Here is a 21485-nt window from a genome sequence, read left to right as displayed (position 1 = left end):
CTTCCAGGGTTCTGCAGTTTCTCCATCAGAGAGCCTGGTCCCCCCAACCCCAGATTTTCTGTTTGTGTATGTTTGTCTTTTCTTCATTCCCTTGAGGCCCTAGAAAGGTGAATCCCTGGAAACAGGAAGAAAGTGAGATACCAGATACAAAAAGGAAGTTCTGATAAGATGAAAAAGAGATTCTCATTCCTCAAAAGGCTGTGAAAGTTCACATTGATTTCTGACCTGAATCGATTGAAATAGTATACATAAGCATGCATGCATGTATACATACATACATACATACATACATACATACATCATACATGTGTGTCTGTGCATTTGTGTGTAGAGCCAAGATGTGGAAAATATTGTTTTCTCTGTGCTGATGTGGATTAGAAGAATCACATGTTATATCATTTGGGTCTCATGGCAATAATCAACAGTTCATTCTTGCTGATGAATGACAGAGACACAGACATAGTAAATTCACTCAGCTGAGTCTGCATCAGCACCAAGCAGTTTAGCCATTACCTGTACACATCTGCTTTTGGAATTTAGTTCCCAGTGTACATATCACCTCACACTCCCCAAATTGGTACCGCACACTAATTCTAAGATTTTTGGTGACTTATTTAAGCCCAATCTAGTATCAGAGGAAAACAGAGATGCTTCCATGAGCTCATTTACGGTAGTTAGCTAAAAAATCTCTACTGAGTGATCCCAGTTAACAGTCTAGGATCCCTTTGGATAGCATCTAACCTGCAAGTCAAACACAGAAAGAGGTCTGCCAGCAAATCCTCTACAGAATTTCAAGAGGGGCTGATTTCTAATGGTACCAGAGACTAACAGAAGAAATCCTATGTTGTCATACCAGTTTAATTTATTTATTTTAGAAACTGTAACTCCAGGAAAGAGTATTTATATGAGTATAATAATCCATAATTACTTATATCACTTGGCCCATATACTTTTGTTCTTCAACATACATTTAAAACCTCAATTCCTCTGAGGTAGTATGCAATCACAAAGGCATTAAAACAAAAGAAAAATATCTAATTGCCTTTGAAAGGTAAAGATTAGAATTAAATAAAAGCATTACTACAGATAGATGTTATGATGTACACCTTTAATTGTACACCTCCTGCATTCAGGAGGCAGAAGCAGGTAAATCTCTGTGGGTTCAAGAACATCCTGGTCTACAAGATGAGTTTTGAGATAGCCAGGACTATGCAGAGAGACTGTCTCTAAAAACAAAAGCAAACAGCAACAACAAAAAACAACAACAAAACCACCACCTCCAAAAAAAATGGTACATATATTTCAAAGCCAATAAAATTAAACTTCTCTATGTCTTTGTTAATAACTATGTGTAATGTTTAATAGCGTTCCATAGGATCAGAATATATATCATCCTACATTAGGCTATTAGTATTAATCTTTCATGCTATGCTTATCTGTTTAATCATAGCTCTAGCACAGTTGGCTTAAGCAGACTGTCTGCCTTTGAAAAACAAACCGCAAGTGTGATTTCAACTAACAGCATGTGGTTTGAAAAGAGAACACACTTTATCTTTTTCTTTTTGGATAATGAGTTGCAAGACTAAAAATAAAGTTCCCTTGGTTATGTGGTTGATATCTGCAGAACAGGAATTGTACTGGTTCCTCATCTGCTGCAAACTGTCCCCTGATATATAGCCTTGCTCTGCACAGTTTCATAGGAAGTTCAAGGATTGTACAGAATTTTCAACACAGAGTACCAAGAGAATAACCTGAATATGCTTTTCTAACTACAAAGTCATTGGCAAACACCGGCAGACCATGATGCACTGCTCTTTGCAAACAGCACTACGTGTGAAAAGGAAATTTTACACAGACACTAGCAGCTTCCTTTCTGAGATTTTAAATGTATAAATACATCAAAATAACTTCCTTTTGATCTTTGAGTATAACTTAAATTTAGCTTTTCTTTATCTCTTCCAGTGGGAGCTAATACACAATTCAGCGACTTCTTCATGATGTTTAGTCAATTTTACCAATATTTTCCAAAGTGTTTAACACCCATTCAGTTTTGTAAGGCCATTTCATTATCTGCAATAGATCCTCTTTAACCTTTCCATTAAAGTATGGACTAGAATACATTTACAGTTTAGTTCCTTATAATGGTTGCTAAAACTCAACTTCTAAGTCCCAGCTGTCTGACTTAGAATGTTTATATCTGGTCTGCATATCTAAAAACATTCAAGAAAATGCCACAGTGAAATTTTTGGTAATTTCTTCTTTCTCTGTCACTTCATTCTCCTTCACATCCCCCTGTACACACACACACACACACACACACACACACACAGAGAGAGAGAGAGAGAGAGAGAGAGAGAGACAGAGAGACAGAGAGACAGAGAGAGACGAGACAGAGAGATGAGACAGAGAGACAGAGTAAGAGAGACAGAAATAGAGACAGAGATGAGACAGACAGACAGACAGAGAAATGCATTTCTATTTGCTCCTAATGCTATTAAAAATTTACAGAAATCAATTCTTTTGTAATAAACTTTCAAGCATTCAGAAACTTTAAATAGTTCACCTTGAAATACATTTCATTGTGACAGTACTTATAATTATATTTCTAAGAACCAAAATAGATTGTAAGGCCTCTGACAAATCAGTATGATGCTATGTAATTTTATACCTTCATAGTTAACAAGATTGTGGTTTTAACAATTCATTAAACCTGTACTTGAAGTTGAGAAATGATAGCATTAGAAAAAAGTAAACTCACCACTTCCTCATGTCTGCATTTCCTCACATTAATTCCATTTATCTGAAATGAAAGTCAGTACTCAGTTCCACGTAGTGCATTGTAAACTGGCTTTTCTTTGTATCCACATAGATGATAATGAAATGCATACCTGTAGAATTGCATCCCCAATGAAAAGCAGTCCCGACAGCTCCGCTGCGAATGAGAACAATTGAACACACCTAGGTATTTCTCAAATAAATAAAGCTATTTCTTTCTAAATTAATGGTAAAATTGTAAACAAACTATGGATTTTTTAGATGGTTAGCATTTTATAAGATCTACAAAGAATAAAAACTCAATTTAATATGATTTAGTTCTTTTCAGTTACTTAAATAGGCAGACATTTCCATTTGGTCCTAGCAGTTCTGACTTTATAGTCATTAAAACATGGTCAGTGCCCTCTCTACTTTGTGACTTTTCTTTTTAAACAGGGACAATCTGTGCTGCTCAAATATTCTTGGATGTGTGGTTTTCCATTGGAGTATGATCAACTTCTCAAAAGATACTTTCTGAGAAGAATGGAGGAGGAAGGAATATGACTATGATCAAAACATGTTGTAGACAATTCTCAAAGACATATATATATATATATATATATATATATATATATATATATATGGATATTTGTGTGTGAACATATGTGTGTACGTATGCATGTATGTATGTATGCACATTTATTGAAAAATGATCACTCTTCTTAATTTTCTGTGTACATTTATAATATCTCTGTGCAAATACCTGGGATATAGTCTTTCAATCTGTCAGTTTAAAAGTTATTGGGAAATATGTTGTTTTCCAGATTATCAGTAAAAACTTGATTTGTATATTCATCTTGTATTTAAATGAACTCTCATGGGAAGTGACTAAAATTGAGAAAATGATTATCTAGATTGCTCCATGAAATGTGAGTTGATTTTTGTGTCTTTAATGAACAGTTCTGAAGTTGTGTACTTCTCAGTTCATCTATGGTTATTTGGACTGTTAGAGTACACCATTTTTTCCTTTCTGTCCTGTAGGGGAATCCAGGAGATCTGGAGAATCAGATTTAGCCTCTCCATGCCTGAGGCTGGGGATCCAGGGAAGCCATTCACATAACAATCACTGAATTGTCTCTGGACAAGTCTTATAGAGGACTTGCCACTACAGGGAAGAAGTACATTACCTCTTTGCTCCTTGGAGATTTTGGAAATGACAACTGGAATGTTATGTTCTGCACCACCCTAGAAAGAGACAGTCATGTATCATGTATTTAAGCCCTTCAAATTTCAACTTTTAGCCAAAATAAAATAAAATAAAATAAAATAAAATAAAATAAAATAAAATATAAAACCAAACAGCAAGTTATAAATAGTGCATCTAGTGAACATCAGAGAGAATTTAAATAAATTTGTAGAATTTCTTTTAAGTAGGTAGCATTTCCATGAAGTTCACGTACTACGCTGACATTGACTAATAAATGAAAATTGACTATAAAATTTTTATTTTTCAAATAAGATTGATAACATCAGTAGTGGCATTCTCTTCAAAGTCCATTGTAGGAATGCAAGACATCTTGACTGTTGTTACTCAGGATTCTAAGCATCAGATATTTGTACATACCAATTCTCTGACTAATTTATTCTCTTCTGCCAAACAGGCACTCTTTCAGGCATACATTCTGAATGTTAAGTAGTCAGACAGACTCTACCAGCACAAATGGATAAATAAATTCTAAGCATGATGGGAACAGAACCATCTGTATATCCTAATTAGTATTAGACTCCCGTGTGTGAAAGCATAGATTAACCAATTGTCAGCACAAAACACAAAACCAAGAACTCTACAACAGCACTTGGTTACTGGCTCAAATGTAAATGGAAAAAAGTAGAATAAAGAATCAAAGTTTTGATAAAATAAAGTAAAAAAGCATTCTTAGAGTAACTGCTAGAAAAAGCCTGTCTTGCCATTACAGTATAAGAAGTTTGAATGTGGAAGCTAAAAGTCAAGTGTACACATGAACAAATGAGGTGTTGTGTAGAGAAGACGTGCACGTGCTCAGCACAGGGGTTGAAAGAGCCCTTTAAAGGCGCTGCTGCTGCTCTAGGTCTAGAGTAAATAACTCCCTAAGCTGCCCGTCAGCATAAATACAGGATTTTAAGATACGTTCACCCATGAGACATGTGTGCAACACTGAATAGAATTAGATATGATACAGAAAATCACTTTTAAAAATCATTAATATTCAATTTTATTTTTTAAATTTCTATTCATTTTCTTTTTATTATTGAGGAAGTAAAAATAAAACAATAAAACTATAATGTTATCTAAGTTGATTGTCAAAACCACTAATCAACTGAGTTTTTAAACTTAATTTTTCTTACTAATGAGCTCTAGTTCCATTTATTCCAGCCTTCATCAGATGCAAAAAGAGGCAGTGTTATAAACTGTCATGGTCCTAATTCAGGACTCACAATTTAACATGTATTTAAAGTTTCAATCCTGTCTAAGGTGCATTGGTAAATAAAATATTAGGAAAAAATCTGACAATAGCTTGTTAGTGGCATTGTTTCCTATTGAATTTCAAACATGGACTGCAAAATGGTGATCTGAGGAGATATCTGCACATAGAATGCACAGTGGAACCACAACAGCAAGGTCTGAGATTCAACCAAACACTGAAGAGTGGCGCCCACAGCTAGAAGACCTAAGAGTCATTTGCACACTGGAGACTATGGCAGGAAGGCCTAATCAATAATGTTTATACACAGTGTAGAGTGGAAACCACAGCAGCTTTCTGCTATCATTAGTTAAGTCATTAGATTCCTTTTAGCGGGTCTCACTATGCCTCCAGTATGTGCCAACATTGATTATAACTGAAGCAAACAACAAGGGATTGTTTGAGAAAAAATATGTTTTCATAGCTTGATTTGCATATCCTATAATTTATTCTGTATCTCTTCATTGCCTGAGATGATGGCAAGTACATATCAAGTATATTTCAACACTCATATTTTGAACCTTGAAATACCTATCACTATACATTGTCGTTGTCTTAAGTCATTTTGACAAAATTGACAAGAGGTGATAGTCACAACTTTAAAATACCCTATTCCTGACATAGATAACAGGAATTGGGTAAAATATCTTTAAATATGTACCAAAGATGACATATTCAGTAAGTAAATAAAAACTGAAGAATTATAGTTAACAGCCTTCATTTAGGTGTTCAGAAAGTCAGGTTCATAAAAGAATTAAAGTTGTTTGGTTAAGTCTTAAGTATTCACATACAATCAAATTCTCTCAATTTTATCAATCATTTTAATGATGATAACTACATTTGTGATACATCTTTATCATTCAACACTACACAGATTAAAGAGCTCTTAAGTATCATAATCAATCTTGGAATAGATAAATGAAACTTAGGAATCTTTTTAACAAAGTGAAAATCAAGCAAAAAGATAAATATGATAGATGTATGCTTCCCACGTTTCCAGTTACTGTCCATATGAGACTTGCTGGACTCTATCCACCAATCTTCTATTATGGAGAAGAAGGAAAAGCTGCTTGCCACCAGCATATTTCATCTTTATGGGAAGCCACATAAAGAAAACTGCCAAGGGCTGGAAAAACATCTCAGCAATTAAGAGCACTGATTGCTCCTCTATAGGACCCAGTGAGCACATGGTGACTCACAATCATCTATGATGGGATCCAATGTCCTTTTCTGGTATGTCTGAAAATAGGCACAGTGTACTCACATACATAAAATAAATAATCCTTTAAAAAAAAAAGAAGGAAGGAAGGAAGGAGGGAGGGAAGGAGGGAGTGAGGGAGGGAGGGAGGTAGGAAAGGAAGAAAGGGAGAAGAAAGTGAGGGAGGGAAGAAGGAAGAAGAAAAAGAGGAAGTGAGGGAGGGAGGTAAGAAGGAAAGAATGAAGGAAGGAAGGAAGGAAGGAAGGAAGGAAGGAAGGAAGGAAGGAGGAAATAAAGAATGAAGGGAGGGAAGGAAGAAAGGGAGGGAGAGAGGGAGAGAGAGAGAGAGAGAGAGAGAGAGAGAGAGAGAGAGAGAGAGAGAGAGAGAGAGAACTTAACACTAGTTATGGTCCCCAGTCCTTTCCTGTGATGTCTAAATCAGAAAATAATGGATATCTGGTTCCATAAGAATATCCCACATTACAACCACTCTACACATCACAGAGCCATTCTATTTTGGTCGTGAGTCAGCAACATGAAAGTATATAAGAAAATTAGCCTTTATAGGGCAGCCTTTGAAAAGACAAACTAGAAGGGTGACTACCTTTATGCTTAATCCGAATCCTCCGACTGTCTGTCTTCTGATGGTCACTGTTCTTTCCTGAAAGACAAGAGATTTAAGAGTGCTGAGTGTTTCTTCACACTAATGACACTTTTTTCTTACAGTTTTTGACATTGCTGTTTACATTTTAGAGAAAAATGTTTGACAACAAAGGAGACATCAACTATTGCAATTCGTAGAAATTTTTACAATTTTAAATCACATGTCTGTAATTTGCTTGAAAAAATAAATGCTGTTAAATTCATAATTTCTAAACAATTAAAATTGTTCAATGATATTTTTAGAACAATTTTGGAATGTCATACTCTCATTTTCTTGTTGCACATTCTTAGGTATATCTCACTGCCAATGGTAAGCCTCCTCAGCTGAGGTCTTGTCTATACCACAATCTGTACCACAAAGTTATAGGTTTGTGATTCCAGAGCTAATACTTTTTAAAACATCAGCACATACACACATACCAACACGCTACACACACACACACACACACACACATATACACACACACACACATGCACATATGTACTCTTCTCTCTCCCTCTCTCTCTCTCTCTCTCTCTCTTTCTCTCTCTCCAAGATCCAGCTGCTCCTTCTAGATTGTGTCTGTGTGTCTGTACAGTTACTATTGAGAAAGTTCAGAGTTAGGAGAGACAGGGCAAGTAAATTATCTGTACTCTAAATGGTTAATTTAATTTGGCTATTTTAGGCTACAGGTAGAAAACACGAAAAGAGAAATCTCTTCTTGGATGGATACATTATACATATTAATATTCCAAGTTAGCCCTGTCCTTCTGTCCTTCTGTCCATCTCCACTTCTTTTGATCAGAGCACAAACCAGAGAACACCCAGAACTCAGTTGAAAGTGTGTTTAGTTACAGCCTTAGTTCTAAGAAACCAGCATGATGTTGATTTCTTTATTTTTGCAACAGAAAAGTTATTCTAGTGCTCTTGCACACACACATACCCCCCACACACATATAGACACACACACAGACAGAGAGACTTGTATACATATATATAATTTTATAAATATATATATATATCAGAAATATATATATCAGGTATATATATATATATATGTATATATATATATGTACATACATACATACATACATACATACATACATATAAATGTGTATATAACACTGGAGTGAGCTTGAAATCCTTCTATTCCTTACAAAGGTCAAAAAAGTTTTATCAAAACAGAAATAAGACCTCGAAAACTCCATATCCTGCCGAAAACAAAGTGGCATCATATATCCTAATTACAAAAATTCTAAAGCTATGGATTTAAAATTTTAAGGATATTATGAAGTATAGACTATAATCAACTATAAAGATTAAGATTATTCTTTAGAAACTAGTCCTGGACTTCCAGCCCGCACTTTCTGCTGGGCAGACTGCTAGCTAGTCTGCTTCGTGTCTCCCCCTTCCCTCACAACACACCATAGCATGAGGTATTCCAGGAGACCAGCTGCACTCAGAGCAACTAACACCACAGCCTAAAAGCCTCCCTGGAGTTTACCTGCACACAGGAAAGCAGAAACTACAGTCTGTAGGTCCCCCTGGAGAACAGTTTCACACAGGACAACAGCTTGACTGCTCCTCTGAAAACCCAACAATCTGAAGGCCTCCCAGGAGATCTGCTTCAGCCAGGGCAACAGATCAGTAGCTTCTCTGCCCCTCTGAAGAACCCACAGGAGGAAGGCCCCATAGGAGGTCTGCTACAGGCCTACCAAGAAACTTGAAGCAACCCAGGGACAAAAGAGGCAAGGACAAATAAAACAGAGTCACCCAGAACAGCAAACACCAGGGATAACCAGATGGCAAGATGTAAGCACAAGACTATAAACAATAGAAGTCAATATATGTGGACATCATCAGAAACCAGTTCTCCCACCACAGAAAGCCCTGAATACACCAACACATCTGAAAATCAGGAAGCTGACCTAAAATCTTATCTCATGAAGATAATAGAGTCCTTTAAGGCAGATATAAATAACTCACTGAAAGAAATACAGGAAAACACAGGTAAACAGGTAGAAACCCTTAAAGAGGAAACAAATAAATCCCTTAAAAAGTATAGCAAAACATAATAAAACAGGTGAAAGAATAAAGAGGTCCAAGACCTGAAAGTGGGAGTAGAAAAAAATATAGAAAACACAAATGGAGGCAAACCTGGAAATGGAAAACCTATGAAAGAGTTAAGAAATTATAGATGATCAAAACAACCCTGAGATTCCATCTCACACCAGTCAGAATGGCTAAGATTAAAAACTCAGGTGATAGTAGATGCTGGCGAGGGTGTGGAGAAAGAGGAACACTCCTCCATTGTTGGTGGGACTACAAGATGGTGCAACCACTTTGGAAATCAGTCTGGCGATTCCTCAGAAAAACTGGACATAGCATTACCTGAGGATCCAGCTATACCACTCACTCCTAGGCATATACTGAGAAGATACTCGAACATATAACAAGGACATATGCTCAACTATGTTCATAGCAGCCTTATTTATAATAGCCAGGAGCTGGAAAGAACCCAGATGTCCTTCAACTGAGGAATGGATTCAAAAAATGTGGTATATTTACACAATGGAGTATTACTCAGCTATTAAAAACAATGAATTTGAGAGGTTCCTAGGTAAATGGATGGAACTAGAAATTATCATCCTGAGTGAGGTAAGCCAATCACAAAAGAACACACATGGTATTCACTCACTGATTATTGGATATTAGCCCAGAACCTTGAAATGCGCAAGATGCAACTCACAGGCCACATGAAGCTCATAAAGAAGAAAAACCAAGTGGGGGTGATTCGGTCCTTCTTAGAAGGAGCAACAAAATACTCAAGGGAGCAAATATGGAGACAAAGTGAGGGTCAGAAACTGAAGGAGGGGCCGTCTGAAGACCATTCCACCTGAGTATCCATCCCATGTGCAGTCACCAAAGGTAGATGCTGATGTGGAAGTCAGGAAGTGCATGCTGATAAGAGCCTGATATGGATGTCTCCTCAGAGGTCTTCAAGAGTCTGACTTATTCAGAGGCAGATGCTCACAACTAGCCATTGAACTGATAATGGGGTTCTCACTGGAGGAGTTAGAGTGAAGACTGAAGGAGCTGAAAGGATTTGAGGCACCATGAGGAGAGCAACAATACCAACCAATCACAGCTCCCAGGGTCTAAACCACCAGCCTGGGAACACTTAGGGAGAGATCCAGGGCGTCAGCTGAATATGTAAGAGTGGAGGGCCCTGCTGGGCATAGGTGGAAGAAGAGAACCTTGACCTCATGAAGGCTGGACACCCCAGGGGGTGGGAATTTTGAGGGTGGGGAAGTGGGACTGGGGGGGTAGATAGAGGTTACATCCACAGAGAAGAAGGAGGAGGGGTGAGGGGATAGGGGGTTTCTGGGTGGGTGGGGGATGGGGTAAGGGGACAACATATGAAATGTAAATAAAACATCCAGTAAAAAAATTTAAAAAAAAAGAAATTACAGATGTAAGCACTACCAACAGAATACAAGAGATAGAAGAGAGAATCTCAGATGTAGAAGATACTGTAGAAGATATTGACACAGCTGTCAAATAAAATTCAAAACATCTAAGAAATTGAGAACACAATAATAAAACCAAATCTAAGAATAAATGGAATAGAAGAGAAAGAAGATTCCCAACTCAAAGGACCTGAAAACATCTTCAAAAAAATCATCAAAGAAAACTTCCTCAACCTAAAGTAAGAAATGGCCATAAATGTACAATAAGCCTCTACAACACCAAATAAATGGGAATAGAAAAAAAATCCTCTTGTCACATAATAATCAAAACACTAAATGGACAGAACAAAGAAAGAATATTAAAAGCTACAACGGAAAATGGCCAAGCAATGTATAAAGGTAGACCTATCAGGATTATACCAGACTTGTCAACAGACACACTAAAAGCCAGAAGAGCCTGATCAGAGGTCATGCAGACTCTAAGAGAACACAAGTGCTAGCCCAGGATATTGTACTCAGCAAAATTCTCAGTCAGCATAGATGGAGAAACCAAAATATTACAGAATAAAACCAAATTCAAACAGTATCAATCTATCAATCCAGCTCAACAGAGGATTCTAGAAGGAAAACACCAACACAAGGAGGGTACCTACACTAAATAAAAAAACAAGATATCAAGCATATCATAACAAAGCCAAAAGGAGAAAACCACATGCACATAATGCCATCTATAAAAACAATCATAACAGGAACTAACAATCATCTGTCTTTAATATCTCTCAATATTAATGGACTCAACTCATCTATAAAAAGACATAAACTAACAGACTGGACACACAAACAGAAACCAACATTTTTCTGCATACAAGAAACACACTTCAATAATAAAGACCAATACTACCTCAGAGTAAAATGCTGAAAAAAATGTCTTCCAACCAAATGGTCAGAAGAATCAAGCTGGAGTTGGCATTCTAATATCCAAAAAAATAGACTTTCAATCAAAACTTATCAAGAGAGATGAGGAAGGACACTTCATATTCGTCAAAGGAAAAATCCACCAAGAGTAAGTCTCAATTCTGAACATCTCTGCCACAAATGCAAGGTCACACCATTCATAAAAGAAACTTTACTAAAGCTTAAAACACACATTGCACCTCACACAATAATAGTGGTAAACTGCAATACCCCACTCTCACTAATGGACAGGTCATTGAAAAAGAAACTAAACAGAGACACAGTGAAACTAATAGAAGTTATGAACCAAATGGACTTACTTAACAAATATCTACAGAACATTTCAACCTATAACAAAAGAATATACCTCCTTCTCAGCACTTCATGGTACCTTCTCCAAAATTGACCATATATTGGTCACAAAGCAAGCCTCAACTGATACAAGAAAATTGAAATAATCCCATGCATCCTATCAGATCACCACAGCCTAAGGCTGGTTTTCAATAACAAAAAAAAAAAACAACAGAAAGCCCAAATACACATGGAAACTGAACAACTCTACTAAATGATAACTTAGTCAGGAGAGAAATCAAGAAAAAAAATTAAAGGCTTCCTGGAATTCAATGAAAATGTTCATACAACATAGCCGAACTTAAGGAACACAATGATAGCAATGCTAAAATAGCACTAAGTGCCCTGATAAAGAAACTGAAGACATCTTAAACTAGCAACTTAACAGCACACCTAAGAGCTCTAGAACAAAAAGAACCAAATACACCCAAGAGGAGTCAAACTCAGGGCAGAAATCAACCAAATATAAACAAAAAGAATGATACAAAGAATCCACAAAACCAAAAGCTGGTTCTTTGATAGAATCAACAAGATAGATAAGCTCCTAGCCAAACTAACCAAAGGGTCCAGAGGCAGTATCCAAATTAACAAAATCAGAAATGAAAAGGGAGACATAACAACAGAAATGGAGGAAATTCAAAAAATCATCATGTCCTACTAGAAAAGTCTATACTCAACAAAACTGGAAAATCTAGATGAAATGGATGGTTTTCTAAATGGATACCACATGCCAAAGTTAAATCAAGAGCAGGTAAACTATCCCATCCTCCTAAGGAAATAGAAGTCATTAAAAACTTCCTAACCAGAGCCACATGGCTTTAGTGCAGAATTCTACCAGACCTTCAAAGAAGACCTAATACCAATATTCCTCAAACTATTCCATAAAATGGTAACACAAGGAACACTACCTAATTTATTCTATGAAGCCACAATTACTGTAATACCTAAACCACCAAAGAACTCCCCCCACCCTGCAAAAGAACTTCAGATAAATTTTATTTATGAATCTCCATGCAAAAATGCTACGTAAAGGACTTCCGGTTTGGGACCGAGCCTAGAGCAGGTCGCAGGCAGCAGCTCCGTACCCAACCGCAGAAAACCAAGAAAAACAGGGACTCCCAGGAGCTTGAACTCACGCAGCATCCCAGGTAAAATTGAATCACCCGTGATGCCTGCTATTAGAAGTTCTAACCCAGATGGACCAGAAGCCAGGAGCCTTGCCCTTACCCTCACCCCCTACCTTTTCCCACCTGCACAAGATCCCCTGAAGCTGGGCAACTGCAAGATCCTGCTTGGCAACTGCAGATAGACTCAAAGCAATGTACCATATCATCTGAAGAATAGCAGGGAGACCATAACTCAAGCAGTGTACCATATCTTCTGAAGAATAGCAGGTTGCAGTCCTCCTCGCCCCCACGAATAACCAGGACCCACCGGTCGGGTCAAGTGGCACCCAGACGTGGGGCTCAAGGCACGGACCCATCCGGACGGACCCTCATTGAGAGGATGTGCGCACGACATCAAGATTGAGCAAGACAGAGATCATCGCCCGTGACCTGTCGTCCACGGAACCAGGTTGATGCTGCCATCAAGAAGGCAGTTGAAGTTCATTACCATCAGCTGAAAATTGCAGAGAATCCAGAAGTGACCCCGCAGGAGACTGACACAGCTGTCAGCTCCCCTGCCTCCCCCTACGGTCTACCCCTAGACTTCCATGCCCTCCAGAAGGGTTCCTGGTATGCCTGGCTTTGCCCTCATTTCTCTCGCTAGAGAGCTTGGCCTCTTGATCACCACAACAAAAATTGGCTTTTTCCTAAACCAAGGCCACCCTTGATATGGCCGCTAACATTGGGGAGCCTTCCTTTATGACAATATTACACCCCAAACTGACAAATGGTTGGTAACTTGAACATTTACAAGAGACTAGGATGGCTGTGAGTTAGCCCAATGACGGGATTATTGTAGGTCCACTTCCCAGGGGCCCACCCAATGCAGCCGAAAAGGAGTGCGTGGTGCTGGGAGTGGGTGCAGCCTACATGGCCTAAGACAGGGCCCTCACCCTCCTTTCACCCACATCAGAGTCCCTTGACGTTGCCCATCGTCGACAGCCTAAAGCCTTCGACCATCGATGTGACTCGTCTCACATCAGTGTTTTGGGGTTGTGAACTTGTCTAAGACCCCCCATAATTAGACATCCAAATTCAAAACTCACATAGTTGGGATTGAACATAAGACGCCTTCTCTAACTAAACAGAGAAGGGGGTGATGCCAGAAGCCAGGACCCTCGCCCTTACCCTTACCCCCTACCTTTCCCCACCTGCACAATGTCCTCTGAAGCTTGGCAACTGCAAGATCCTGCTTAGCAACTGCAGATAGACTCAAAGCAGAGTACCATGTCTTCTTAAGAATAGCAGGGAGACCATAACTCAAGCAGTGTACCATATCTTCTGAAGAACTGCAGGTAGATCATAATTCAAGGCAGTGTACCATATAGACCATGACATGTTTCAAGGCACAGGCCAAGAAGATTTTGTACTTTTCCACCACCTGGACCCTCTTACCCCCTCCCCTTGTAAAACATGCTATAAAAAAGCATTTCATGTTCAAAAAAAAAAATAAAATAAAATAAAAAATAAAAAAAAATAAAAAAAAATAAAAAAAAATCTATTTAAAAAGAAAATCAAAAAAAAAATGCTACGTAAAATTCTTGCAAACCAAATCCAAGAACACATCAAAATGATCATTCACCATGGTCAAATAAGCTTCATCCCAGGGATGCAAGGCTGGTTCAATATACAAAAATCCATTAATGTAATCCACGATATAAACAAACTTGTCGAAAAAATCATATGATCATCTCCTTAGATGCAAAAAAAAAAATGTGACAAAATACAACACCGCTTCATGTTAAAAGTATTGGAGTGATCAAGAATTCAAGGTCTATACTTAAACACAATAAAAGCAATTTACTGCAAACCAACAACCAATATCAGATTAAATGGAGAGATACTTGAAACAATTCCACTAAAATCAGGGACAAGAGAAGGCTGCCCACTCTCCCCATATCTATTCAATATAGTACTCGCAGTTCTAGCTAGAACTATAAACAACAAAAAGAGATAAAGGGGATAAAAACTGGCAAAGAAGAAATAAAGGTATCACTATTTGCAGATGATATGATAGTACACATAAGCAACACCAAAAATCCTACCAGAGAACTTCTCCAGCTGATAAACAACTATAGCAAAGTAGTCGGATACAAAATTAATTCAAATAAATCAGTAGCTTTCCTTTATACAAATGATAAACAGGCTGAGAAAGAAATTAAGAAAACAACTCCCTTCACAATAGCCACAAATAATATAGAATATACTGGGGAAACACTATCCAAACAAGGTAAAGATCTGTGTGACAATAACTTCAAGTCTTTCAAAAGAAAGAAATCTAAGATCTCAGAAAATGGAGTGATCTCCCATTCTCATGAATTGTCAGAATTAACATAGTAAATGGCCATCCCAGCAAAGAAAATCTACAGATTCAATACAATCCCCATCAAAAATCCTAACACAATTCTTCAAAGACATGAAAAGAGCAATTCTCAAATTCATCTGGAAAGGCAAAAAACCTGGAATAGTGAAAACAATTATTAACAATAGAAGAACTATTGTGGGAATCTCCATCTCTGACCTCAAGCTATGCTACAGAACAATAGTGATATAAACTACATGGTATTAATACAGAGACAGATACATTGATCACTAGACTAGAATTGAAGAGTCAGAAATAAAACCAGACAATTACACTTGATCTTTGACAAAGAAGCCAAAGATATATAATGGAACAAAAGAAAGCATCTTCAACAAATGTTACTGGTAAAACTGGCTGTCTGTACGTAGAAAAATTAAAAAAGACCCATATTTGTCACCTTGTACAAAGCTCAAGTCTAAGTGGATCAAAGACCTCAACATAAAACCAGATAGACTGAATCTAATAGACAGAAAAATGGGAAAAAGTCTTGAACTCATTGGCACAGAAGGAAATCTTCTAAACAGATCTCCAATGGCTAACATTCTAAGATCAAAAATTGAAAAATGGGACCTCATGAAACTGGAAAGTGTCTGTAATCCAAAGGACACTGTCAATAGAACAAATCAGCAACTTATAAATTGGGAAAAAGTCTTCACTAACCACACATCTGATAGAGGGCTAATATCCAAAATATATAAAGAACTCAAGAAGCTAGCCACCAAGAAACCAAACAACCCAATCAAAAAATGGAATATAGAATTAAACTATTTCACAACAGGAATTTGGAATGGGTGAGCAGCACCTAAAGAAATGTTCAAAGTCTAGAGTGATAAAGGAAACGCAAATCAAAATGACACTGAAATTCTACTGTACACCAATCAGACTGGCTAAGATCAAAACTTCAGGTGACAGCACATGTTGTCAAGGACGTGGAGAAAGAGGAATGAACACTCCTCCATTGCTGGTGAGATTGCAAACTGGGACAACCACTCTGAAAATCAATCTGAAGGTTCTTCAGAAAATTGGGAATAGATCTACCTAAAGATCCAGCTATACCACTCTTGGGCATATACCCAAAAGATGTCCCACCATGCCACAGGGGCACATGCTCCACTATGTTCATAGTTGCCTTGTTTGTGATAGACAGAAGCTGGAAACAACCCAGATGTCCCAGGACAGAAGAATGGATGCAGAAAATGTGGTTCATTTACACAATGGAATACTACTCAGCTATTAAGAATGAGGACATATTGAGTTTTGCAGGCAAATGGATGGAACTAAAAATACCATTCCAAGTGAAGTAACTCAGACCCAAAATGATAAGCATGGTATTTACTCACAAATAAGTGGATATTAGACCCAAAAAAGTATAGAATATCCAAGATACAATCCTCAGAACTCAAAAAGATTAAGAAGCCAGAGGGCCCAAGTGAATATGCCTTAATCACACCTGGGAGGGAGAAGAAAGCAATCCCAGGAGGGGTAAGGGAGGGAGGGACCTGAGTGAGAAAGCAGACAGGGAGGGGAAGAGGGGAACATGATCAGGTATTGGGTGGTGGGAACAGGACTGAAGCCCTTAGGGCCAGCAGAAAGAATGGAAACAGTCAACCTAAGGAGGTAGGAGGTGGGGGACCCTCTCTAGTGGAGACTGTTTGGGATGGGGAAGAGGAGGTATGGGAAGTGGAACAGTCAGAGGGTGGACCAGGAGGTGGATAAAATCTGGATTGTAAGAGAGAGAGAGAGAGAGAGAGAGAGAGAGAGAGAGAGAGAGAGAGACTAGTGTTGAATTTGTATGGGAAAAAATATATTGTTTAAACAAAGAAACAGACCATCATAGCTCTTTTGATTATCAACAAAGAATGAGAAAACTTGGGAAAAGAATAAAAACCTGTACTAGCTTCAGATTTTAAAATTGATTACATTCCCTTCTAGCTATCAAAGCACTTACAATGATTCTCTGAAAAATTTCTTGATAAATTTCCAACTACAGGATCCTAAGAACTAAAAACCTGGCTTGTTTAGAATTCTGACCTCAAGCACAGGGACAAAAGTAAATTTAACTATTCATGTGTTAATTGAAACAATTAGATAAGGAGCCTGGTGACCCACAATATCCTGTCTTTGAGAAAGTGTGTTGTGCTTTCAAGTATTGTTTGGAGCTGGCAATCCTAGGCTAGCAGGACTTGATGTCAAGTCCTCACCTGCCTTTAGAAGAAAGGCAAGCTGTCCCATATCCCCTACATGCAACTGGTGTGGCTTTTTGTATAATAAAGAGCTGTCCGCTGGAGCTGGAGCTTCCCAGCAAGCAGAGAAGCTCTCCGAAGCAGAAGGAAGGAGGAAGGGAAATAGAATCAGAGCTGGGGAAGACAGTACCAGCTAAAAGCCAACAGCCTTAAACTACATAGATGTCTCCATGTCTTAATTGTTAAACCTCAATAGGAGCTTGCTAAATATTTTCAACAAAAGATAGAGTGACAAGTAAGAACAAAGAAGAAGAAAGAAAATCAAACAATAAGGTAAATTGTCTCCTTGCATATAAGACAAAGAACTGGAGTTTTAGACAAATTTCCATTCAATTTGAAATTGTATTTTCACAAATATCTTTGCTATAGTTATAGCAATTATAGTTATAGCAATTATAAAATAAATTTGCAAGAGGTAAAGCTATTGGCGAATCGGAGGAGACTGCCATACAGGGAAATGGTATACAACATTGGAGAGAAGAGATGTGGAGCTGGTAACAAGTATGGGATGGCATTTCGCTGAGGTCCACCAAGCACAAAATAATTCTCATTCTTTCGAGAGACAAGAAAGTTGCAGAGCAGGAAGAACACAGGAACCTCTCATGTCTTCTCCTTAATTTTCTCGTAGACTTCAAATTTCTTTGTTATTATTTTACGTCAGAATTTTTTGAAATTGCAATTACAGTAATTCAACCTTCCCTTTTCTCCATCCAAACACTCCTTTATAAAATCTAGGGCCTATGTTTTTCATCAACTGTCAAACTGCTTTTTAAAGATAGTCTTAAAATATAAAATGAGACCTTTAATGTATGCTGGACATGGAAAGAAGCTAGTTTGAAAGGATGACATACTTTAATTCCTTTCATTTGATATTCTAAGTAAACAAACCTAGAGTGATAGTGGGAAGGAAAAGTCTCAGCAGGTGAAGGTTGGTGAACAAATACCGTTCTTTGTGGCTGTGCATTTGTCAAAACCATGCAACATCAGAACACAGAGTAAGCAGTGTTTGCTTATCTGCAATGCTGTTTAGGAGGTTAAAGAAAGGGTTCAAGCATGAAAGGCAATGTGAGAAAATTATGTCATTATGTAATTACTTTTAATGTCCTTGTCTGTCTCTTTGCACAGAACACTATATCAATTAGGAATCTAATTGTTTCTCTCTTTTTTTAATGCATCATTTTCCTTCTGTAACTCAGTACTCACCCCTCCAACTTTTAATCTCTTTAAAGTTGCACATTGGACAGTCACAGACATGAAATCACATAGAAGGTAGTCCTTTTGTTTTTTGATTATTTATCAATACATTAATGCTTTGTTCATTTTTAGTTATTAAACAATATGCTACTGTGTGCATGTGACACAAGACATGGGGAAACTTTAACTCAGTAATAAGAGATACAAATGAGACATATAAAAATACGGGCTTAGATATGAGTTTTAATAAATAGAGGTCTTTATGAGATGTGGAATGCTAGACAGAGGCCGCCACTACACAGGAGACTCAGTCTGCTCCAATCCAAAAGAGGAAGTCGTCTTCCTACGGGGTTACAAGTCTGAAAATAATCCATTAGTCACGAGGCCAGCATATTTAAGGAACCTCTTTCTTAGGTTTAGGGAGACATAAAAGATTCAATTTGATACCTATATAACACCTATTTAAGAATGGCCTCTTAAATTCTTTGACCAGTTTCTGGTTGCCAATTTTATTAGTTGATTACAATAAGTATTATGTATTCTGGGCACAAATTACATGGCAGAGCTCCAGTGTTTATACACTCTGTATCTTATCCTTTCATTTTCTTTACAGCAGCCTTTGAAGAAAAAGATCTTTTTAATTTTGATGACAGACAATTAAACTATTTTTTTCTGTGTTATGGCTAAGATTTAGTCTGGAAGTTTTATAGTATTTGCTATTACATTTACAATTTATTCAGTTTGAATAAAATTTTCTGTCTAGTATGAAGTAGGTGTTCAAGCTTTTTAATTTACATGTGTCTGACCAGTTTTCCCAACAACATCTGAGGAGGGAATGACTATTTCCCTATTTGTCTTGGTGTTCTTGGTGAAGAACAACTGATTTCCAATGGGAGTTCATTGTATGATCTCCCATTTGGCCTGTATGTACACCTGAGAAATAGCACTGTTAGGCTTAACATCTATTCATAGCAAGGTTTCAAGTAAGAAATTATAAATCCTCCAACTCCTTTAATTAATTTTAAGGTCATTTTTATTAAAGTAACTTTTACTCTCCTGATTTAATTGAATTAAAGGCTTGAAGGCTCACTGTCACTGTCTGCTAACCTAGCCCTAGTCCTGGAAGCTTCTAGTCTCCATACAATCTTATCTAGGCCTGGAATGCTTTCAGCCTCTGAGACTTACTAATAAATAAGGTCACACTTTCTTGTTCTTTCTGATCTCTGCTTGGCTTACTCAACCCAGCTCTTCTGCCTCAAACTCCTTTCCAAGTTGACTGATTCAGTGTGGCTTCTCTCTTTCTTGGCCTCTCCTATATTGCTGCTGGTCTTCATATTAACTTTAGCAATAAGTTCTAACTTTCTGGCTCCTCCTCATTCTCTGACTTGTTCTATCTTCACCTGTATCTATCTATCTCTCTCTCTCTCTCTCTCTCTCTCTCTCTCTCTCTCTCTCTCTCTCTCTCTTTTTCTTTCTCTGCAGTCTGTCTCTCTATAACTGCCCTAGTAAAACTACTTCCTTCTTTGAATTGTTCTTTTTTTATCATTATTCTTTTTTATTGGATATTTTATTTACATTTCAGATGTAATCCCCTTCCCCCCCCCACCCAGGAACCCTCTATCCCATCTCCCCTCCTCCTGCTTCTATGAGGATATGCCCCCACCCACCATCCCACTCCCACCTCCTCATCCACAATTTCTCCCACACTGGGGCTTCCAGCCTTCACTGGACCAAGGACTTCCTCACCCACCTATGCCTGGCACTGTCATCCTCCCCTACATATACAATTGGAGCCATGAGTCCCTCCCTATGTGCTCCCAGGCTGGTGGTTTAGACCCTGGGAGCTCTGGTTGGTTGGTATTGTTGCTCTTCTCATGGGGCCACAAACCCTTTCAGCTCCTTCAGTCTTCTCTCTCATTCTTTCATTGGGAGCCCCATGATCAGCTCAATAATTAGCTGTGAGCATCCACTCCTGTATATTTCAGGTTCTGACAGACGTCTAAGGAGACAGCTATATCAGGCTCCTGTCAGCATCCACTTCCTGGCATCCACATCAGTGACTACCTTTGGAGTCTGCACATGGGATGGAAACCCATGGGAACAGTCTCTGGAAGGCCTCTCCTTCAGTTTCTGTCCCACAGTTTGTCTCCATATTTGCTCCCATGAGTGTTTTGTTACCCTTTTGAATTGTTCTCTTAAGTAGCCTATTTTTTCTCTCTTTTCTCAAGAGAATTGGGTATATCCTATTCTATGAAATCTTTCTCTCATTCACTTTGACTGCCTCTCAATTAGACACCACTTTCAAACATGGTTCTTCCTTCCAGAAATCAAATTTATCTTCATTATTTGGAATTAAAGGTGTGTACTAAGTGAAATAATTTCAGCGCGCAGCTTGGAACAGACCACAGCAGACCAGATGGTTCCACGAGGGGAGGGGGTTTATTCAGGGCAGAGGGCAAAGGTGGGGAGAGAAGATGGCGGGAGAAAGAGAGAGAGAGAGAGAGGAGAGAGTTCTGCCTATTTATATGAGTGATGACTTAGTCTTTTCTCCGGTAAAGGTGAGGTAGCCAGGTGAATTCTGGGAGTGTATGGCGGTTGCCTTGACAACGATGTAGGAGTCTCCTGGATATGACATCACTGAGTTCGGGG

General features: G+C 38.1%; 1 protein-coding gene across 2 annotated transcripts in view; it reads right to left on the bottom strand.

Annotated features, from left to right (window-relative positions):
* Sntg1 (syntrophin gamma 1) overlaps positions 1-21485 on the bottom strand; it is a 303666-nt gene that overhangs the window by 238162 nt on the left and 44019 nt on the right. Inside the window, exons 3-6 of one of the 2 annotated variants that reach the window (XM_028769474.1) lie at positions 7058-7114; positions 3942-3999; positions 2889-2932; positions 2759-2800 (exon numbers count right to left, since the gene is read on the bottom strand). In XM_028769474.1, coding sequence (XP_028625307.1) covers positions 2759-2800; positions 2889-2932; positions 3942-3999; positions 7058-7114 — 201 coding nt within the window. The remainder of the gene's footprint in view (positions 1-2758; positions 2801-2888; positions 2933-3941; positions 4000-7057; positions 7115-21485) is intronic. The other variant, XM_028769465.1, reaches the window with a different exon arrangement.

Source organism: Grammomys surdaster, unplaced genomic scaffold (genome assembly GCF_004785775.1).
Source record: "Grammomys surdaster isolate TR1022 unplaced genomic scaffold, NIH_TR_1.0 64, whole genome shotgun sequence".
Lineage (NCBI taxonomy): Eukaryota > Metazoa > Chordata > Mammalia > Rodentia > Muridae > Grammomys > Grammomys surdaster.
The sequence above is the reverse complement of the archived record's forward strand: the minus strand, read 5'-3'. Positions and strand labels throughout refer to the sequence as shown.